Below are 21,345 nucleotides of genomic sequence, written 5' to 3' on the forward strand. Positions count from 1 at the left end.
AAATAAACTCCAAATGGATTAGAGACCTACATGTAAGGCCAGACAGTATAAAACTCCTAGAGGAAAACATAGGCAGAACACTCTATGACATCCATCAAAGCAAGATCCTTTTGGACCCACCTCCTAGAATCATGGAAATAAAATCAAGAATAAATAAATGGGACCTCATGAAACTTAAAGCTTTTGCACAGCAAAAGAAACCATAAACAAGACTAAAAGGCAACCCTCAGAATGGGAGAAAATAATTGCCTATGAAACAACGGACAAAAGATTAACCTCCAAAATATACAAGTAGCACATGAAGCTTAGCACCAAAAAAGCAAATAACCCAATCCACAAATGGGCAGAAGACCTAAATAGACATTTCTCCAAAGAAGACATACAGATGGCCAACAAACACATGAAAAGATGCTCAACATCACTCATCATCAGAGAAATGCAAGTCAAAGCCACAATGATCTATCACTTCACACCAATCAGAATGGCCATCATCACAAAATCTGGAAACAACAAATGTTGGAGAGGGTGTGGAGAAAAGGGAACTCTCCTGCACTGTTGGTGGGACTGTAAGTTGGTACAGCCACTATGGAAAACAATTTGGAGGTTCCTTAAAAAACTACAAATAGAACTACCATATGATCCAGTCATCCCACTCCTGGGCATATACCCAAAGAAAACCATAATCCCAAAAGAAACTTGTACCATAATGTTTATTGCAGCACTCTTTACAATAGCCAGGACATGGAAGCAACCTAAATGCCCATCAACAAATGAATGGATACAGAAGATGTGGCATATATATACAATGGAATATTACTCAGCTATAAAAAGAGATGAGATGGAGCTATATGTCATGAGGTGGATAGAACTACAATCTGTCTTACAGAGTGAAGTAAGTCAGAAAGAGAAGGACAAATATTGTATGCTAACTCACATATACGGAATCTAAAAATGGTACTGATGAACTCAGTGACAAGAACAAGGATGCAGATACAGAGAATGGACTGGAGAACACGAGGTATGGGAGGGGGTGGGGGTGAAGGGGAAACTGAGATGAAGCGAGAGAGTAGCACAGACATATATATACTACCAACTGTAAAATAGTCAGTGGGAAGTTGTATGGTGGGGGGAGTCCAACTCGAGGATGGAAGATGCCTTGGAGGACTGGGGCGGGGAGGGTGGGGGGAACTCGAGGCGGGGGGAGTCAAGGAAGGGAGGGAATACAGGGATATGTGTATAAAAACAGATGATTGAACCTGGTGTACCCCCAAAAAATAAATAAATAAATAAATTAAAACAAACAGAAAAACTATATAGTACTAAGTCCCTCCCTACACACACAACACACACACACACACACACACACACACACACACACACACGCATGTACAGGTAAAACTGACTAGAGAAGTCTAAATAAGATTAGTATATTTTATCACTGTCAATAAATTAGTAGTAATATCATACTATAATTTTGCAAATACTACTATTGCGAGAAACTGAGTGACTTGCAAGCAATTTTTCATTATATTATTTCTTGTTGCTGCATGTGAATCTACAATATCCTCAATAAATATTTCAATTAAATATACAAAGGATCGGAAAGCTACAGCATGCAAACTGTAACTATAAGAAACCTAGATGCCTATATAAAAATGAGAAAATACATACTTGAAATCGAGGAGCTTTACCATAGCTCACTAGGCCAGGTTCATAATGACAAAGGGATCGATTCATCAGGATTCTGAACACTAGCACTTCAATTATCCTTAATATGCCATGTAAACCAATAAATAAACCTGAGAAGATAAACTCTTTTATGAGTTTACCACTGCCTTTCTCCTGTACCTATATTTCAAGGAATTTTAAATTATTGTGAATTCCTAGTGCAATTTAAACTGAAGTACAACATCAGTTACCAATAGGTAGTAATTACATTACACTCCACTTTCCTTTAATTAAAAACAAAGAATTGTATTTTGTTAATTATTTTAATCTAAACTCAGTAGTAGTCAAGAAAAACACTGGCTTCCTGTTCTTTTCACAGAAAAATCATAAAGTGATCCTCTTCTGTGTATCTCAAATTCCGTTTTCTGGAAATGACTGAAAACTCTGTTATACAGTCTTCTTTTGGATTATTTGGAAACCATGTCCACGCCAAAGTCCAATGCTGATGTCACAGGATCACTGAGGACAAACACATTCAAGGAGTAAACTTTTAACAGATTTCATTGTCAACAGCTAGAAGTACCTTTGGTAAATAATTATCTCTATAACTTCCCCCCAAAAAGGGAAGAGTAATATATCCTGATTCCAAAAGGACTGTGGAACCTGCTCTGTTGCAGTAATGAGGTGATGGGACCCATTAATGAGAAACTGGTGTGAGGTCATATAGTGCTAATTAATGAAAGGAAATTTTTTGTGCCTTTGAACTTATCTCTGTTAAGTCATTGTGTCTTCTCTTGAATATCACCTGTTCACAATGGGCTTTGAGGAGCTCCTGGATGAAGTTGGTGGCCTGGGGAAATTCCAGATCCTTCAGATGGTTTTAGGCCTGCCTTCTCTTATGATAATAATGTGTCATGTGCTGTTGGAGAACTTCACTGCAGCCATTCCTGATCATCGCTGCTGGGTCCCCATCCTTGATAATGACACTGTCTCTAATAATAACACTGGCATCCTCAGCCCTGATGCCCTCCTGAGAATCTCCATCCCATTGGATTCAAACTTAAAGCCAGAGAAATGTCATCGTTTCCTCTTCCCCCAGTGGCAGCTCCTTCACCTGAATGGGACCTTCCCCAACATGACTGACCTGGACACAGAGCCCTGTGTGGATGGCTGGGTGTATGACCGAAGCTTAATCTCCTCCACCATCATTACTGAGGTAAAGGCCCCATCTACCTCTTGTGAGTACATGGTCTGGGTTTTAGAATAACAAAATTGGCACTGTTCTAGTATTTAGTATTAGTGTAACTTTGCTGTCTTTCAGCAATAGTGGTTGCTTATCTTTCTAATTGCCAAGCACTTACATTACTATTGCAGACAGTGAAATCAACAAACTGGATGTGAATTTTAATATTACAAAGCTTTATATTTAGTGTGAATTCTGATGATTAGACCAGTAAGTACTTGATATACTTTGTGAGAAATTATTCTTAGTCAATTGTTCCTAGCCTAGTTGCAAATTGGAAATGTTATTACTAATTACAAAATTTTTCAATACCCTGGCTACTTGTCAGAGAAACAAATTATAATATATTTCACTGTAGATGTGAAATCCAGGCATCAATACTTAAAAAAATGAAAAATTCAGTGTTTCCAATGCATGGCACAGATTGAGAACCATCGTGGTATGCAGCGCTAAGTAAATATGAAAACTGGCTTTGATATAACCTAGGACAGTTAGCTGAGATTCTAGAGAATCCCATGCTTACACTGAGACTTGAATGATATAGATGAGTAAATGTAGTAAAGCAAACCAGAGGGAGTGTTCACTGAGGGCTATTGGAGTGAGTGAACATTGAGGGATTATGAGATGCTGTGACGCTCCTGGGTGCTGGTTTCCTTCTCTTCCAGTGGGACCTCGTATGTGATTATCAGTCAATGAAGCCATTGGTTCATTCCCTATTCATGGCTGGAATGCTAGTGGGAGGCCTCATATATGGCTATCTCTCAGACAGGTGAGTGTCTGAAGATCACTGCTGCCCTTCCTCTGTGGTGTTTTCACAGTTTATGATTAATTGTTTCATAAAGAAGTCTATTGAGTTCCCTTAATAAGCAATTTATACTGTTGTGGGTTGCCTTGGTTCCCAGGGAGCTATAGATAGAAATGTAGAAATAGAGATTCATTGTGATGAGTGTCATTTTGTTGCCACAGAGCTCTCTGTACTGGACACAGAAATGACTTTGCAATTAAATCTGGGGTGGAGGGTGGAATTTCAGGACAGTATTTAGAGGTGAAGTACCATAATACTTCACTTAGAAAAATGAGAAGGTATTACCTATAAGAAGGGAGAGGAAGGTGCTTCAAGACAGGAGGTTCAACCTGTTTCAAGACACAGATATAGAGAAGAACACTGCATGCCTTTGACATGGCTTCTGTGTTAACTCCCTACTGGACTCAGGGAGCTAACTGTTTGTGGGTTCCCAGATTCCTTGTCATGCCTTGCTATAATTAGTAAGTATTTCTATAAAACCTTGGTGTGTAGGGAGGTGGCACTGAATTGTATTAAGAAATAATTGTGGTTATAATTTGGACATTTGATCTTGTGAAAAAAGACTCTTTAGAGGTAATGCTTGCAACCATATAAGGAAATTAACCTATAAACCTCAGGTTTCATAATTTGTGGTGTGAGAATTTTGGCTTATCCTGTACCCAGCATGTCCATCCTGAAGTTAGAGACAACCATGCCAGACACAGACTCAAGTCTTTCATAGAGGAAATAGGAGATGTATTGTATCCCTGACCATCTATAAGCTTCATGTCATTTTGTCTTTCACCTGAAAATTGTGAATGCTGTATGTATTGCTCCAAATGTAATTCATAAAACAGTGTTGATCTTGACCAGTATTCTGACTGAGCCCTTTATGATTATTTACAATAAAATGCTAACTGATCAGTTTAGATGGGCATAGGGTGATAGATGTATGTGTGCATCTGTGTGGGGAAGGAGGGTTCTGATAATAGGTGAGAGCGGGAAATTTGCTGAAGAAGAGGTAAACTTATAGCTGTTAAAGGTTTTGAACTAAACAAAGGAAAAAAGCTCTGTATGTTCACACTAAAAGCCCAGGCAATGAAAGCAGAAATAGACTTATGGGATTATGTCAAAGTAAAAAGCTTCTTCACACCAAAGAACATGATAAACAAGATTAAAAGGAAGTACCATATCCATTGGTGCTCCTGATAACAGACCCACTGTTCTCAAACCTTACTGTGCAGCTTGAAGCAGCACTGTGGCTCTGTGTCAACCCTGCTTAGCAGGGTTCAAAGCAGTCCTGCCAGTCCAGCTACTTGTCAGGAGCCACAGCCATCCATACCCTCAGTAAGGGCCCACTGACTAGATCTGACCTTGGACCCAGCAACAGCCACATGACTCAGCTCCAGTCTCACTCAACTGTGATCCTGGGGAAAGTCCCATCAGATTGCAGAACCAGAAGATTTCTTGTTTGTTTTTTGTTTTTATTCTGCTCTTTTTTGGAGTTTAATTGCTTTACACTTCTGTGCCAGTTTCTGCTGTAGAACAAAGTTAATCATCTGTATTTATACATATATCCCCATATGCCCCGCCTCATGTAACTCCTTTGCACCCTCCCTATCCCACAACTCTAAGTCATCACCAATTATCAAGTTGAGTCAAAACCAGTCTGCAATGACTGGAAGAGCTGTCTGCTCCTTCAAATGCAGTCACCAAAGCAAGGCTATACAGATCAGAAAGAATCAGGAAAACATGACACCACAAAAGATACTAATAAAACCCCAGAAGCTAAAGAAATGAAGATCCATCAAATTATTGAGAAATAATTCAAAACAATATTTAATAAGCTCAGTGAACTACAAGAGAGCACAGATAGACAAGTAAATAATAGCTGGGAAACAAAACATGAACAAAATGAGAAGTTTGATAAAGAAAAACCAGAAAAAGAACCAAACCGAATAATACAGTGACTGACCTGAAAAATTCATTAGAGAGTTTCAATATCAAACTTGACCATGCAGAAGAAAGAATAAGCAAACTCAAAGAGAGGTCATTTGAAATTATCCAGTTAGAGGAACAACCATAATGAAAAAGATTGGAATAGAGTTAAGAAAGCATTTGAACTTACAGGAGAAAAGTGTATGAAATAATACATTCATATGCGTGTCCCAGAGGAAAAGAGAGAGGAAGGCAGAAAGTTATTTTGCTAAGAATTTCCTCAACCTAGGGAGGAAAATGGACAACACAATTCATGAAGTCCTAAAATTCCCAAATAGGGAAATTCCCAAAAGTTCCACACCAACACATAGCATAATTAAATTATCAAAAGTCAGACAAAGAGAGAATTTGGAAAGCAGCAAGAGAAAAGCAAGTTGTCACATTGAAGGGAACTCCAATAAAACTCAATAAATAGTTCAGAAACCTTGCAAGCCAGAAGAGAATGGAATATTCAAAATATTGAAAGGAGAAAAAAAAAACCTGCCAACCAAGAACACTTTATGTGGCAAAATTGTCTTTTAAGATTGAAATAAAAATAAATAGTTCCCCAGACCAAAAAAACAATTATCGAATTAGTCAACATTAGACTTGTCTCACAAGAAGTGAGTGCTAAACGATGTTCTTCAAGTTGAAACAAGAAGGTACTAAGTAACAAGAAAGAATGTCTCACTGCTGACAGTAAATACAAAGACAAACATTATTATATGTAATATAATACTATAATGGTGGTGTGTAAATCACTTTAAACTCTAGTGTATAAATGAAAAGACAAAAGTCATAAGAATTATCATAAGTACAAACATTTTCTAGTTGGAAACCAAATATAGAAAGAAAAAAATTCTGATATCAGTTACAGAAAATGTGTGTGGAAAAAATGAACTGTAGATTTTATGCAACTGAAATTGCTTTTCTCAGCTTAAACACTTTGGTTTAGTTTGTGTCTTTTTTTCACCATCATGTCCAGAGACATTCAGTTGGCTCACCAGATATAGGGAGAGAGAGCTGAAGTGAAAGCAGTTTTTGTGGTGTTTTGCAGTAAATTCTGTAAAATACTTTGTTTTTCTCAGCTTAAAGCAGACTGCTAAGCTATTAAAAATTCAATGTGGATCCAATGGTAAAAACAAAAAGGTACAGTAGACACACAAAAAATAAAGAGAAAAGGATAGGGAAGGTGGGAGGGAGTCATGGGAGGGAGGACATATCAGGATATATGTATAAATACAGCTGATTCACTTTGGTGTACATAAAAAAACTGGCACAACAGTGTAAAGTAATTATATTCCAATAAAGAGCTGAAAATAAGAATTAAAGTACAGCAATACAAAAGTAGGTATCAATCACAAAGAAGCACAAGAAAAAAAAGGAAGGAAAAAGGGAGCAACAAAAAATAGTATGATGAACAAAATAGCTCAGGAGGGAGGCTCAAGAGGTAGGGGATATGGAGATATATGTATAAATAAAAAAAACTTTTTTTAAAAAAGGAGAATTCCTTTCAAGAAAGATCACAAATACAACTAAAAAAATAAAAAATAAAAGAAAACCTTGGAGATATCATCCAACACCTGTCAGGATGGCTATTATCAAAAAGGCAAAGTGGAGGAGGAGAAAGGTGGAAGCAAAGTAGAAGGACGTGGAATGCATCCATCTCCACAGATGCATCAGGAATACATCAAAAGACATAATAAATCACACAGAGAACCAGCTGAACACCAGCAGAAGACCTCGGACACCAGAAGGGATGGCAAAGATCCTGACATAACTGGATAGGGCAGAAGGGAAAAAAAAAAAAAAAAGGAGACAGAAAAGGAGAAGAAAGGAAAGGGATGGGTCCCACACCCTGGGTTGGGGGGATCTGAACCAGAGGGGAGATTGCTGAATTTGGGGGAAAATCCCTTATCTGATGGGGAAACCCCTTCTCCAGGAAACCCCAGGAATTTCCCTGGGTCAGAAGGGAGGCATTTGGGACTGTTCAAAGAGGGTGAAGTGGCTGATCTGGGGCAGACAGGAAAGAGTGAGACATACACAGAGGGTCTGCACCATGGCTCAACGTGTCTGGATTGAGACATCAGTTCACAGCTGAACAGGTGTTCTGGGAACTGGAATGTGGCAACTGGTTCAGGGTAAGAAACATTGATGGCAGTGGGGAGACAGACTGAGAAGACAAGAGGGGAGAAATCTGCAGCAGAGAATGCCTACTGTGGAAAGCTGGGCTGCCACAGTGGCAGCTCGATTCTGCTGACTCACAAGCAGGGGGGAGGAGCTGCGGGTGTAGCCCCTCTCTCAGCACCTGTGACAGACAAAGGAAGGACCCCTCTGAGCCTTAATAATTCAGTCAGGGATAACAAAGGCCCTGGTGGGGCTGGCCTAGATTGCCTGCAGCCAAAAGCCAAAAATCCACAGGGTGGCCCAGCTCTGGAAACATTCTGTTTACACCTGAGCCACTGGGGTCCCTCTGCAACATGCACCACTACAGCTGACTGAGCTGCCATAACCCAGGCAGGGCACCCCAGCAGAGTCGTATGCAGGGGGGAGGAGCCATGGTTGTAGTCGATCTCTCGGCCTGAGCCACCAGTGTCCCTCTGCAACAGGCACTGCCTGAGCCACCCAAGCCACCGTGACACAGGCAGGGCACCACTACTCACTCATTCCCAGGGGAAGGAAACACTACTCTACCCTCTCTCTCCCCACACACCAGTGCTTACAGATGAACAATAAAGGAAGATCTGTTGGTCACAGAGTAATACAAAAAGCCCAAGGCTGCCAGAAGGGCACTTACAGCTGAGACCCAAGGAAACAGAAATATTATTATTACTTTCATTGATCAGGTCCATTCTGGGTTCTTTTCTAGTTTTTTTTTTATTAATTAATTACTATCTTAATCCTAAGGGATCTAGATGTCTTATCACATTTTTTTATTCTATTTTTTCTGTTCTGATTATAATTGTCTGCTTTTGATTTGGGAATCTTCATTCTGTCTGATTGTACTAATGCTCTTTATTATATTTGAGCTTAGCTTTCAAAATTTCCCTGTATATGTGTTTCTGTGTGTGTGTGGGGGGGGGTTGTTTTGGGTTTTTTTTTTTTTTTTTTTAGTTTTTTGATTTTTTTTTGGGGGGGGGATTTGAATTTCTGTTGGTTTTCTCTTTGATTGTCTGATTGCATACTGGGGTTCTTCTGTCAGGTCTTTCTAGTGCCTTATGTTCTATTGGATTCTGTATTTGTGTGTTTTATACAGGTAAGTGTTTCCTAGACTTAGTATTTGCTTGACTCAACACTCTGCCATTAGCCTGGGATTTGGACAGTCTTCTTTAAACCCCTTTATTGCTGGCACAAGCAACCTCTGAAGTCTGGACTACTTCATCAGAAGTCAAGTAGAAGGCTCTAGGGAGGGAGCACTGAATCGAGGATGCTAGGCTACTAGGGAGTCCTCAAACACAGGGAAGATTAATGGCAGAAAACTCTCATGGAGCCCCATATCAGAGTCTAAGACTTGGCTTCGTCTGACTGTCTGCAATGGCCAGTGCTGGACACCTCACACCAAACTACAAACAAGACAGGAACACAAACCCACCCATCAGCACACAGACTACCTAAAGCCATATTAACCTCACTGATAGCCTAAAACACACCACCTGACATGGCCCTGCTCATCACAGAGAAAAGGCACAGAGCCAAAACATTGGAACACCAGAACCCCTCACCAGGAAGCCTACTTAAGACACTGGACACACCCCACCACACAGGGCAGAGGGCAAAAACAAAAAGAATTACTACTAGACAGCATGGGTAAAGGAGAAAACAAATGTTATAAAGTAGACAAAATGAGAAAAAAAAGAAACACCATGCAGGCAAAGGAGCAGGAAAAAAACCCACAAGACCAAATAAATATAAGGAAATAGGAAAATTGCCTGAAAAACAATTCAGAGTAATGAGAGTAAAGATGATCCAAAATCTCAACAACAAAATACAGAAAATACACGAAACAGTTAATAAGGACTCAGAAGAACTAAAGAGCAAACAAAGAGTAATGGACAACAAAATAACCAAAATTAAAAATACTGTAGATGATATAAACAGCAGAATAACTGAGGAAGAAGAACGAATAAGTGAGTTGGAAGATAGAATGGGGGAAATAACTGCCACAGAGCAGGAAAAAGAAAAAAGAGAATGGAAGACAGTTTCAGAGACCTCAGGGATAACATTAAGTGCAACAACATTAGAATCACAGGCATCCCAGAAGAAGAAGAAAAAAAGAAAGGGTCTGAGAAAATATTTGAAGAGGTTATACTGGAAAATTTCTCCAACATGGGAAAGGAAATATTTAATCAAATCCAAGAAGCACAGAGAGTCCCATACAGAATAAATCTAAGGAGAAATACACCAAGCCACATATTAATCAAACTAATGACAATTAAACACAAAGAAAAAATATTAAAAGCATCAAGAGAGAAGCAACAAATAACATATAAGGGAAAACCCATAAGGATAACAGCTGACCTTTCTACAGAAACACTTCAGGCCAGAAGGGAAAGGCAAGATATATGGAAAGCCCTGAAAGAGAGAAACCTATAGTCAAGAATACTCTACCTAGCAAGAATCTCATTCAGATTCGATGGAGAAATCAAAAGCTTTACAGACAAGCAAAAGTTAAGATAATACAGAACTACCAAACCAGCCTTACAACAATTGCTTAAGGAACTTTTCTAAGTCGGAAACACAAGAGAAGGAAAAGACTTACAAAAACACAGCCAAAACAATTAAGACAATGGTAATAGGAACACACATGTCAATAATCACCTGAAATGTAAATGGATTAAATGCTCCAACCAAAAGACACAGACTGGTTGAATGGATCCAAAAACAAGACCTTTCTATATGCTGCCTACAAGAAACCCACTTCAGACCAAGGTACACATATAGACTGAAAGAAAAGGGATGGAAAAAGATATTCCATGCAAATGGAAGTCAAAAGAAAGCTGGAGTAGCAATACACATATCAGATTAGACTTTAAAGACTATTACAAGAGACGAGGAAGGACACTACATAATGATCAAGGAATCAATCTAAGAATAACATATAACAAATGTAAATATCTCTGCACTCATCATAGGAGCACCTCAAAACATAAGGTAAATGCTAACAGCCATAAAAGGGGACATCAACAGTAACACAATAATACGAGAAGACTTGAACACCCCACTTACATCAATGGACAGATCATCCAAAGAGAAAAAAAATAAGGACACACAAATCTTTAAATGACACATTAGACCATCTCAACTTAATTGATATTTATAGGACATTCCATCCAAAAATTACAGAATACAATTTCTCTTTCTTTTCTTTTTTATTGGAATAAAATTTCTTTACACATTTGTCCCAGTTTTTGAGGTACACCAAAGTCAATCAGCTGTATTTATACACATATCCCCATATTCCCTCCCTCTCTCAACTCACTCCCCACCCTCCCCATCCTGGCCCTCTAAGGCATCATCCATCATCGAGTTGACCTCCCTTTGTTATACAGCAGCTTCCCACTAGCTATCTATTTTACAGTTGGTAGTGTATATATGTCTATGCTACACTCTCACATTGGCCCAGCTTCTCCTGCCACCCCCGCCCCCCCAACCTCGTGTTCTCCAGTCCATTCTCTGCATCTGCATCCTTATTCGTGTCTTCTCACTGGGTTCATCAGTACCATTTTTTTTTTTTTTTTTTTTTTTTAGATTCCGTATATATGAGTTACCATACAATATTTGTTTTTCACTTTCTGGCTTACTTCACGCTGTATGACAAACTCTAGGTCTATCCACCTCACTACATATAGCTCCATCTCATTCCTTTTTATAGCTGAGTAATATTCCACTGTATATATATATGCCACATCTTCTTTATCCATTCATCTATTGATGGGCATTTAGGTTGCTTCCATATCCTGGCTATTGTAAATAGTACTACAATAAACATTATGGTACATGTTTCTTTTTTTGGACTATGGTTTTTTCTGGGTATATGCCCAGCAGTGGGATTATTGGATCCTATAGTAGTTCTATTTTTTGTTTTTTAGGGAACCTCCAAACTGCTTTCCACAGTGGCTGTCCCAACTTACATCACCACCAACAGTGCAGGGGAGTTCCCTTTTCTCCGAACCCTCTCCAACATTTGTTGTTTCTAGATTTTGTGATGATGGCCATTCTGACCATTGTGAGGTGATACCTAATTGTGGCACTGACTTGCATTTCTCTAATGATTAGTGATATGGAGCATCTTTTCATGTGTTTGTTGGCCATCTATATGTCTTATTTGGAGAAATGTCTATTTAGGTCTTCTGCCCATTTGTGGATTGGGTTATTTGCTTTTTTGGTATTAAGCTGCATGAGCTGTTTTTATATTTTGGAGATTAATCCTCTGTCCTTTGTTTAACTGGCAACAATATTTTACCATTCTTAAGGTTGCCTTCTTGTCTTGTTTATGGTTTCTTTCACTGTTCAAAACCTTTTAAGCTTCATTAGTCCCATTTCTTTATACTTGATTTTATTTCCGTTATGCTAGAAGGAGGGTCAAAGGGATCTTGTTTTGATTTATGTCATAGAGATTTCTGCCTAGATTTTCCTCGAGGAGTTTTATAGTGTCTGGTCTTACATGTAGGTCTTTAATCCATTTTGAGTTTATTTTTGTGTATGATGTTAGGAAGTGTTCTAATCTCATTCTCTTGCATGTTGCTGTCCAATTTTCTCAGCACCACTTATTGAAGAGGCTGTCTTTTCCCATTGTATATTCTTGCCTCCTTTGTCAAGAATAAAGTGCCCATATGTGTTTGGGCTTACTTCAGAGTTCTCTATTCTGTTCCATTGATCTTCCTTTCCATTTTTGTGCCAGTACCATACTGTCTTGATCACTATTGCCTTGTGGTATACTTTGAAACCAGCAAGCCTACTTCCACCAATTCTGTCTTTCCTTCTCAAGATTGCTTTGGCTATTCGGGGTCTTTTGCATTTCCATACAAATCTTAAGGTTTCTTGCTGTAGTTCTTTGAAAATGCCGTTGGTAATTTGATAGGGATTGTGTTGAATCTGTAAATTGCTTTGGGTAGTACAGTCATTTTCACGATGTTGATTCTTCCAATCCAAGAAGATGGTATGTCCCTCCATCTGTTGTATTGTCTTTGATTTCTTTCATCAGTGTCTTATAATTTTCTGCATAAAGATCCTTTTCCTCCTTAGGCAGGTTTATTCCTAGGTATTGTATCCTTTTTGTTGCAATGGTAAATAGGAGAGTTTCCTTAATTTCCCTTTCTGCTCTTTCATTGTTAGTGTAAAGGAATGCAAAAGATTTATGGCATTAATTTTGTATCCTGCTATTTTACTAAATTCATCAATTAGTGTTAGCATTTTTCTGTTAGAGCCTTTCGGGTTTTCTATGTATAATATCATGTCATCTGCAAACAGTGACAATTTTTCTACTTCTTTTCCAATTTGGATTCCTTTTATTTCATTTTCTTCTCTGATTGCTGTGGCTAAAACTTCCAAACATGAATTGAATAATAGTAGTGAGAGTGGACACCCTTGTCTTGTTCCTGTTCTTAGAGGGAATTCTTTCAGCTTTTCACCATTTAGAATGATGTTGGCTTTTGGTTTCTCATATATGGATTTTATTATGTTGAGGTAATTTACTTCTATTCCCATTTTCTGGAGAGCTCTTATCATAAATGGATGTTGAATTTTTTCAAAAGCTTTTTCTGCATCTATTGAGATGATCATATGGTTTTTATCCTTCCATTTGTTGATATGATGTATCACATTGAATGATTTGCATATATTGAAGAATCCTTGCATCCCAGGGATAAGGCCCACTTGATCATGGTGTATGATTCTTTAAGGTGCTGTTGGATTCTGTTTGCTAGTATTTTGTTGAGGATTTCTGCATCTATATTCATCAGTGATATTGGTCTGTAATGTTCTTTTTGTGTGGCATCTTTGCCTGGTTTTAGTATCAGGGTGATGGCGGCCTTGTAGAATGAGTTTGGGAGTATTCCACCTTCTGCTATATTTTGTAGGAGTTTGAGAAGGATAGGTGTAACCTCTTCTCTAAGTGTTTGATAGAATTCGCCTGTGAATCCATCTGACCCTGGGCTTTTCTTTGTTAGGAGATTTTTATTCACAGCCACAATTTCTGTACTTGTGATTGGTCTGTTCATAGTCTCTATTTCTTTCTGGCTCAGTCTTGGAAGATTGTATTTTTCTAAGAATTTATCCATTTCTTCCAGGGTAACCAATTGATTGGCATATAGTTGTTTGTAGTAGTCTCTCATGATCTTTTGTATTTCTGTAGTGTCCATTGTTCCTTCTCCTTTTTCATTTCTAATTCTGTTGATTTGCATCTTCTCCCTTTTTTCCTGATGAGTCTGGCTAATGGTTTGTCAATTTTGTTTGTCTTCTCAAAGAACCAGCTTTTAGTTTCATTAATTTTTGCTATTGTCTCATTTCTTTCTTTTTCATTGGTTTCTGATCTGATCTGATCTTTATGATTTCTTTCCTTCTGCTCACTTTGGGGTTTCTTTGTTCTTCTATTTCTAATTGTTTAAGGTGTAAGGTTAGATTGTTTATTCGATATTTTTCTTGTTTCTTAAGGTAGGACTGTATTGCTATAAACTTCCCTCTTAGAACTGCTTTTGTGGCATCCCATAGGTTTTGTGTTGTTGTGTTTTCATTGTCATTTATTTCTAGATATTTTTTGATTTCCTCTTTGATTTCTTTAATGATTTCTTAGTTTTTTAATATTGTATTGTTTGGCCTCCATGTGTTTGTATTTTTTGCAGTTTTTTTTTCCTGTAATTAATATCTTGTCTCATGGAGCTGTGTTCAGAGAAGATGCTTGATATGATTTCTATTTTCTTGAATTTTCCTAGGTTTGATTTGTGACCCAAGATGTGATCTATCCTGGAAAATGTTCTGTATGGACTTGAGAAGAAAGTGTATTCTGTTGTGTTTGGATGGAAAGTCCTATAAATATCAATTAAGTCGAGATGGTCTAATGTGTCATTTAAAGCTTATGTGTCCTTATTTGTTTTCTGTTTGGATGAACTGTCCGTTGATGTAAGTGGGGTGTTCAAGTCTCCCACTATTATTGTGTTACTGTCGATGTCCCCTTTTATAGCTGTTAGCATTTGTCTTATGTATTGAGGTGCTCCTATGGTCGTTGCATTGATAGTTACCATTGTGATATGTTCTTCTTGGATGGATCCCTTGATCATTATGTAGTGTCCTCCCTTGACTCTTGTAATAAATAGTCTTTACTTTCAAGTCTAATTTGTCGGATATGTGTATTGCTACTCCAGCTTTCTTTTGACTTCTGTTTGCATGGACGATCTTTTTCCATCCCTTTACTTTCCGTTCATCTGTATCCCTTGGTCTGAAGTGGATTTCTTGTAGGCAGCATATAGAAAGGTCTTGTTTTTGTATCCATTCAGCCACTCTGTGTCTTTTGGTTGGAGCATTTAATCCATTTACATTTCAGGTGATTATTGACATGTGTGTTCCTATTACCATTGTCTTAATTGTTTTGGCTGTGTTTTTGTAAGTCTTTTCCTTCTCTTGTGTTTCCGACTTAGAAAAGTTCCTTAAGCAATTGTTGTAAGGCTCATTTGATAGTGCTGTATTATCTTAATTTTTGCTTGTCTGTAAAGCTTTTGATTTCTCCATCGAATCTGAATGAGATTCTTGCTAGGTAGAGTATTCTTGACTATAGGTTTCTCTCTTTCAGGGCTTTCCATATATCTTGCCATTCCCTTCTGACCTGCAGAGTTTCTGTAGAAAGGTCAGCTGTTATCCTTATGAGTTTTCCCTTATATGTTATTTGTTGCTTTTCTCTTGCTGGTTTTAATATTTTTCTTTGTGTTTAATTGTCATTAGTTTGATTAATATGTGGCTTGGTGTATTTCTCCTTAGATTTATTCTGTATGGGACTCTCTGTGCTTCTTGGACTTGGTTAATTATTTCCTTTCCCATGTTGGAGAAATTTTCCAGTTTAACCTCTTCAAATATTTTCTCAGACCCTTTCTTTTTTTCTTCTTCTTCTGGGATGCCTGTGATTCTAATGTTGATGCACTTATTGTTATCCCTAAATTCTCTGAGACTGTCTTCTATTCCTTTTTTTTTTCTTTTTTCTTTTTCCTGCTCTGTGACAGTTATTTCCCCCATTCTATCTTCCAACTCACTTATTCGTTCTTCTTCCTCAGTTATTCTGCTGTTTATATCATCTACAGAATTTTTAAGTTCAGTTATTTTGCTGTCCATTACTCTTTGTTTTCTCTTTAGTCCTTCTGAGACTTTATTAACTGTTTCTTGTGTATTTATGTATTTTATTTTCAAGATTTTATATCATTTTTACTATCATCACTTTGAATTTTCTTTCGGGCACTTTTCCTATTTTTTCTTCATTTATTTGGTCTTGTGGGTTTTTTTCCTGCTCCCTTGCCTGCGTGGTGTTTATTTGTTTTCTCATGGTAGTCCAAACTTCAGGGGTTGCCTATCCTCACAATCGAGGGGTTTAAGGGTGACTGTCCAAGCCCCAAACTAATGGCTGACTGTAGAGACAAACAAATACTAAGTCTAGGAAACACATACCTGTATAAGACACTCAATTACTGAATCCAACAGAACATAAGGCACTAGAAAAACCTGACAGGAGAACCCCAGTATGCTATCAGACATTCAAAGAAGAAACCAAGAAAAATTGAAAACGAAAACAGAACAAAACAGAAGCAAAAGCAAAAACAAACAAACAAATAACACAACACACAGAGAAGCACAAATCCAGGGAGATATTGAAAGCTAGGATCAGATATAAAAAAAAGCTAGAGTAACACCAGACAGACTGGAGATTCTCAAAATGAAATTAGGCAATTATACTAAGAACTAAGAAAAGGACAAAAACCTAATAAGAAATACCAAGGTTGTGTGTCATCTGGAGAATAAAGCAAGGAGACTGAGTAGATTGATAATGTTGCTTATAAGTATGTTAAGGTAAAATAAACTAAAAAATGGATAGAAGACAGGGCAACAGAAGAGCATAGAGTGACTGGAAATATGAAAATAAAAAGAAAGAAATAGAAATGTATAAAAGATAGCGATGAAAAGAAGGTAGGAGAGATATATAGTCAGCACTACAAAAATCTTATCTAGAAAGAGAAGTATATAAAAAGGCTAAAAATAAAAATAGAATAAAAAATAGAATAAAAAATATGTTATAAAACTTGTAGATCTCTTAGAACTAAGATCATAATTAATAAAAAAAAAAACTAGAACTGACCCCAGAATGGACAACTTCAATAGAAATAATACTAATATTTCTGTTTCCTTGGAGTCTCAGCTGTAAGTGTCCTTCTTCCTGCCTTGGGTATTTTGTGTTATTCTGTGACCAGCAGTGTTTGCTTTATTGTTCATCTGTAAGCACTGGTGTGTGGGGAGGGAGAGGGTACAATAGTGGCTCCTTCCCCTGGGAGTGAGTGAGCAGTGGTGCCCTTTCTGTGTCACATAGTTTCAGTCAGGCATGGAGGTGCCTGTTGCAGAGGGGTGCCAGTGCCTCAGGTGTAAACAGAATGTCTGAGAGTTGGGCCTCTCTCTGGGCTTTTTTTCTCTCGGCTGCTGGCACTCTATGCCAGCCCCACCCAAGGGCCTGAGGGCCTTTGTTATCCCTGAGTGCCTTAGCTTGGCCCATGGGGTCCTTCCTCTGCCCATTGCAAGGGCTGAGAGAGAGAGAGAGGCTTCACCCATGGCTCCTCACCCCACCCATGAGCCAGGAGCATCCAGCTGCCACCATGACCCAGCAGCTCTCGGGAAGGCACTCCTCACTGTGGACCTCTTCCCTCCTGTGCTATCAGTCCATCTCCCCACTGGCAACAATGTTTCTCACCCTGAACCAGTTCTCCGGTTCCCACACTAACACTCCCAGACCCCCTATTCAGCTGTGAATTGACATCTCAGTCCAGGAATGCTGAGCTGTGGTGCAGACCCTCCGTGTGTTTCTCACTCCCTCCCATCTGCCATAGCTCAGCTGCTTCACCCTCTTTGAGCTGTAATAGATGCCTCCCTACCAGTTATGTTGGGATCTTTTCAGTCCTTTCTGGTGTCCGAGGTCTTCTGCTGGTATTCAGTTTGTTCTCTGTGGGAATTATTGTGTCTTTTGGTGCATTCCCAATGCATCTGTGGAGAGGAATGCATTCCACCTCCCACTATTTCACTGCCATCTTTTTCTCCCCCCGGAATACACTTTCTTCTCAAGTGCACATGGAACATTTTCCTGGACAGATCACATCTGGGGTCACAAATCAAGCCTTGGTAAATTCAAGAAAATTGAAATCATATCAAGCATATTCTCTGACCACAATACCATAAGACTAGATATCAATTACCTGAGAAAAACTGTAAAAAATGCAAACACATGGAGACTAAACAATACGCTATTAACAACCAAGAAATCACTTAAGAAATCAAAGAGGAAATCAAAAAATATCTTGAAAAAATGAAAACACAACCCAAAACCTATTGTATTCAGTAAAATCAGTTCTAACATGGAGTTTTATAGCAATACAGTCCTACCTCAAGAAAGAAGAAAAATCTAGGAGAAACAACCTAACCTTACACCTAAAACAATTAGAGAAAAAAGAACAAAAAACCCCAAAGTGAGCAGAAGGAAAGTAATCATAAGATCAGATCAGAAATCAATGAAAAAGAAAGGAAGGAAACAATAGCAAAGATCAATGAAACTAAAAGCTGGTTCTTTGAGAAGATAAATAAAATTGATAAACCAGTATGAAGACTAGTCAGGAAAACAAGGGAGAAGACGCAAATCAACAGAATTAGAAATGGAAAAGGAGAGGTAACAACTGATACCATAGAAATACAAAAGATCATGAGAGACTACTACATGCAACTATATACTAATAAGTTGGATAACCTGAAAGGAATGGATAAATTCTTAGAAAAGTACAATCTTCCAAGACTGAACCAGGAAGAAATAGAAACTATGAACAGATATACCTAAAGTACAGAAATTGAGATTGTTATGAAAAATCTCCCAACAAACAAAAGCCCAGGGCCAGATGGCTTCACAGGTGAATTCTATCAAATATATAGAGAAGAGCTAACATCTAACCTTCTCAAACTCTTCCAAAATATAGCAGAAGAGGGAACACTATAAACTTATTCTACAAGCCCACAATCACCCTGATAGCAAAACTGATGAATACAGATGTAAAAATCCTCAGCAAAGTACTAGCTAACAGAATCCAACAGCACATGGAAAAGATCATACACCATGATCAAGTGGGGTTTATCTCTGGAATGCAAGGATTCTTCAATATACATAAACTAATCAATGTGCTACATCAAATTAACAAATTGAAGGATAAAAACCATTTGATCATCTCAATAGAAGGAGAAAAAGCTTTTGACAAAATTCAACATGCATTTATGATAAATACTCTCCAGAAAATGGGCATAAAAGGAAGTTACCTCAACATAATAAAAGCCATATATGAGAAATCAAAAGTCAACATTGTTTTAAATGGTGAAAAACTGAAAGAGTTCCCTCTAAGAACAGGAACAAGACAAGGTGTCCACTCTCACCATTATTATTCAACATAGTTCTGGAAGTTTTAGCCACAGCAATCAGAGAAGAAAATGAAATAAAAGGAATCCAAATTGGAAAATAAGTAAAATTGTCACTCTTTGCAGGTGACATGATATGATGCATAGAAAACCCTAAAGACTCTACCAGAAAATTGCTAGCACTAATTGATGAATTTAGTAAAGTAGCAGGATACAAAATATATGTGCAGAAATCTCTTGAATTCCTATGACTAACAAAAAAAAGCAGAAAGAGAAATTAAGTAAAGTCTCCCATTTACCATTGCAACAAAAAGAATAAAATACCTAGGAATAAACCTGCCTAACGAGGCAAACGACCTGTATGCAGAAAAGTATAAGACACTGATGAAAGAAATCAAAGACAATACAAACAGATGTAGGGACATACCATGTTCTTGGATTGGAAGAATCAACATTGTGAAAATGACATTACTAACCAAAGCAATTTACGGATTCAACGCAATTCCTATCAAATTACCAATGGCATTTTTCACAGAACAGGAAATCTTACGATTTGTATGGAAATGCAAAAGACCCTGAATAGCCAAATGCAATCTTGAGAAGGAAAGACAGAGTTGGTGGAATTAGGCTTCCTCACTTCAAAGTGTACTACAAGGCCACAGTGATCAAGACAGTATGGTACTGGCACAAAAATTGAAAGGTAGATCAATACAACAGAGTAGAGAACCAAGAGGTAAACCCAAGCACATATGGGCACCTTATCTTTGACAAAGCAGGCAAGAATATATGATGGAAAAAAGACAGCCTCTTCAATAAGTGGTGCTGGGAAAATTGGACAGCAACATGTAAAAGAATGAGATTAGAACACTTCCTAACACCATACACAAAAATTAACTCAAAATGGATTAAAGACATTAATACAAGGCCAGAAACTATAAAACTCCTCGAGGAAAATATAGGCAGAAGACTGCATGACATACAACAAAGCAAGATCCTTTTTGACCCATCTCCTAGAATAATGGAAATAAAATCAAGTATAAACAAATGGGACCCCAATGAAGCTTAAAAGCTTTTGCACAGTGAAAGAAACCATAAACAGGACAAGAAGACAGCCCTCAGAGTGGGAGAAAATACTTGCCAATGAAGCAATGGACAAAGGATTAATCTCCAAAATATACAAGCAGCTCATGCAGCTTAATACCAAAAAAAAAAAAAAAAAAAAACAAATAAATAACCCAGTCCACAAATGGGCAGAAGACCTAAATAGACATTTCTCCCAAGAAGACATGGAGAGGCTAAGAAACACATGGAAAGATGCTCCATATCACTAATCATTAGAGAAATGCAAGTCAAAGCCACAATGAGGTATCACCTCACACTGTTCAGAATGGCCATCATCCAAAAATCTAGAAACAATAAGTGTTGGAGAGGGTGTGGAGAAAAGGGAAATCTCCTGCACTGTTGGTGGGAATGTAAGTTGGTACAGCCACTATGGAAAACAGTTTGGGGGTTCCTTAAAAAAAACAAAAAGAGAACTACCATATGATCCAGCAGTCCCTCTACTGGGCATATTTCCAGAAGAAACTATAATCTAAAAATATACATGTACCATAATGTTCATTGCAGCACTATTTGCAATAGCCAGGACATGGAAGCAACCTAAATGCCCATCAACAGATGAGTGGGTAAAGAAGACATGGCACATATATACAATGGAATATTACTCAGGCATAAAAAAGAATGAAATGTAGCTATATGTAATGAAGTAGATAGACCTAGATTCTGTCATATTGAGTGAAGTAAGCCAGAAAGCGAAAAACAAATATTGTATGGTAACTCATATATACAGAATCTAAAAAAAAAAAAAAAAAAAAAAAAAAGGTACTGATGAACCCAGTGACAAGACAAGAATAAGGATGCAGATGCAGAGAATGGACTGGAGGACACGGGGTTGGGGGTGGGGGGGTAAAGGGGAAGCTGGGACGAAGTGAGACAGTAGCATAGACATATTTACACTACCTATTGTGAAAAAATAGTTAGT

At 37.9% G+C, this 21,345-nt stretch overlaps 1 protein-coding gene across 3 annotated transcripts in view; it reads left to right on the forward strand.

The window, feature by feature from the left end:
* Window positions 1-21,345, forward strand: part of LOC130849472 (solute carrier family 22 member 10-like) — a 67,159-nt gene that overhangs the window by 20,892 nt on the left and 24,922 nt on the right. Inside the window, exons 2-3 of one of the 3 annotated variants that reach the window (XM_057728389.1) lie at window positions 2,768-2,884; window positions 3,577-3,680. In XM_057728389.1, coding sequence (XP_057584372.1) covers window positions 2,804-2,884; window positions 3,577-3,680 — 185 coding nt within the window. In that variant the 5' untranslated portion in view covers window positions 2,768-2,803. Of the gene's footprint in view, window positions 1-2,354; window positions 2,885-3,576; window positions 3,681-21,345 lie in introns of those variants that run through there. The other 2 variants (XM_057728386.1, XM_057728387.1) reach the window with 2 other exon arrangements.

Source organism: Hippopotamus amphibius, chromosome 3, assembly GCF_030028045.1.
Source record: "Hippopotamus amphibius kiboko isolate mHipAmp2 chromosome 3, mHipAmp2.hap2, whole genome shotgun sequence".
Lineage (NCBI taxonomy): Eukaryota > Metazoa > Chordata > Mammalia > Artiodactyla > Hippopotamidae > Hippopotamus > Hippopotamus amphibius.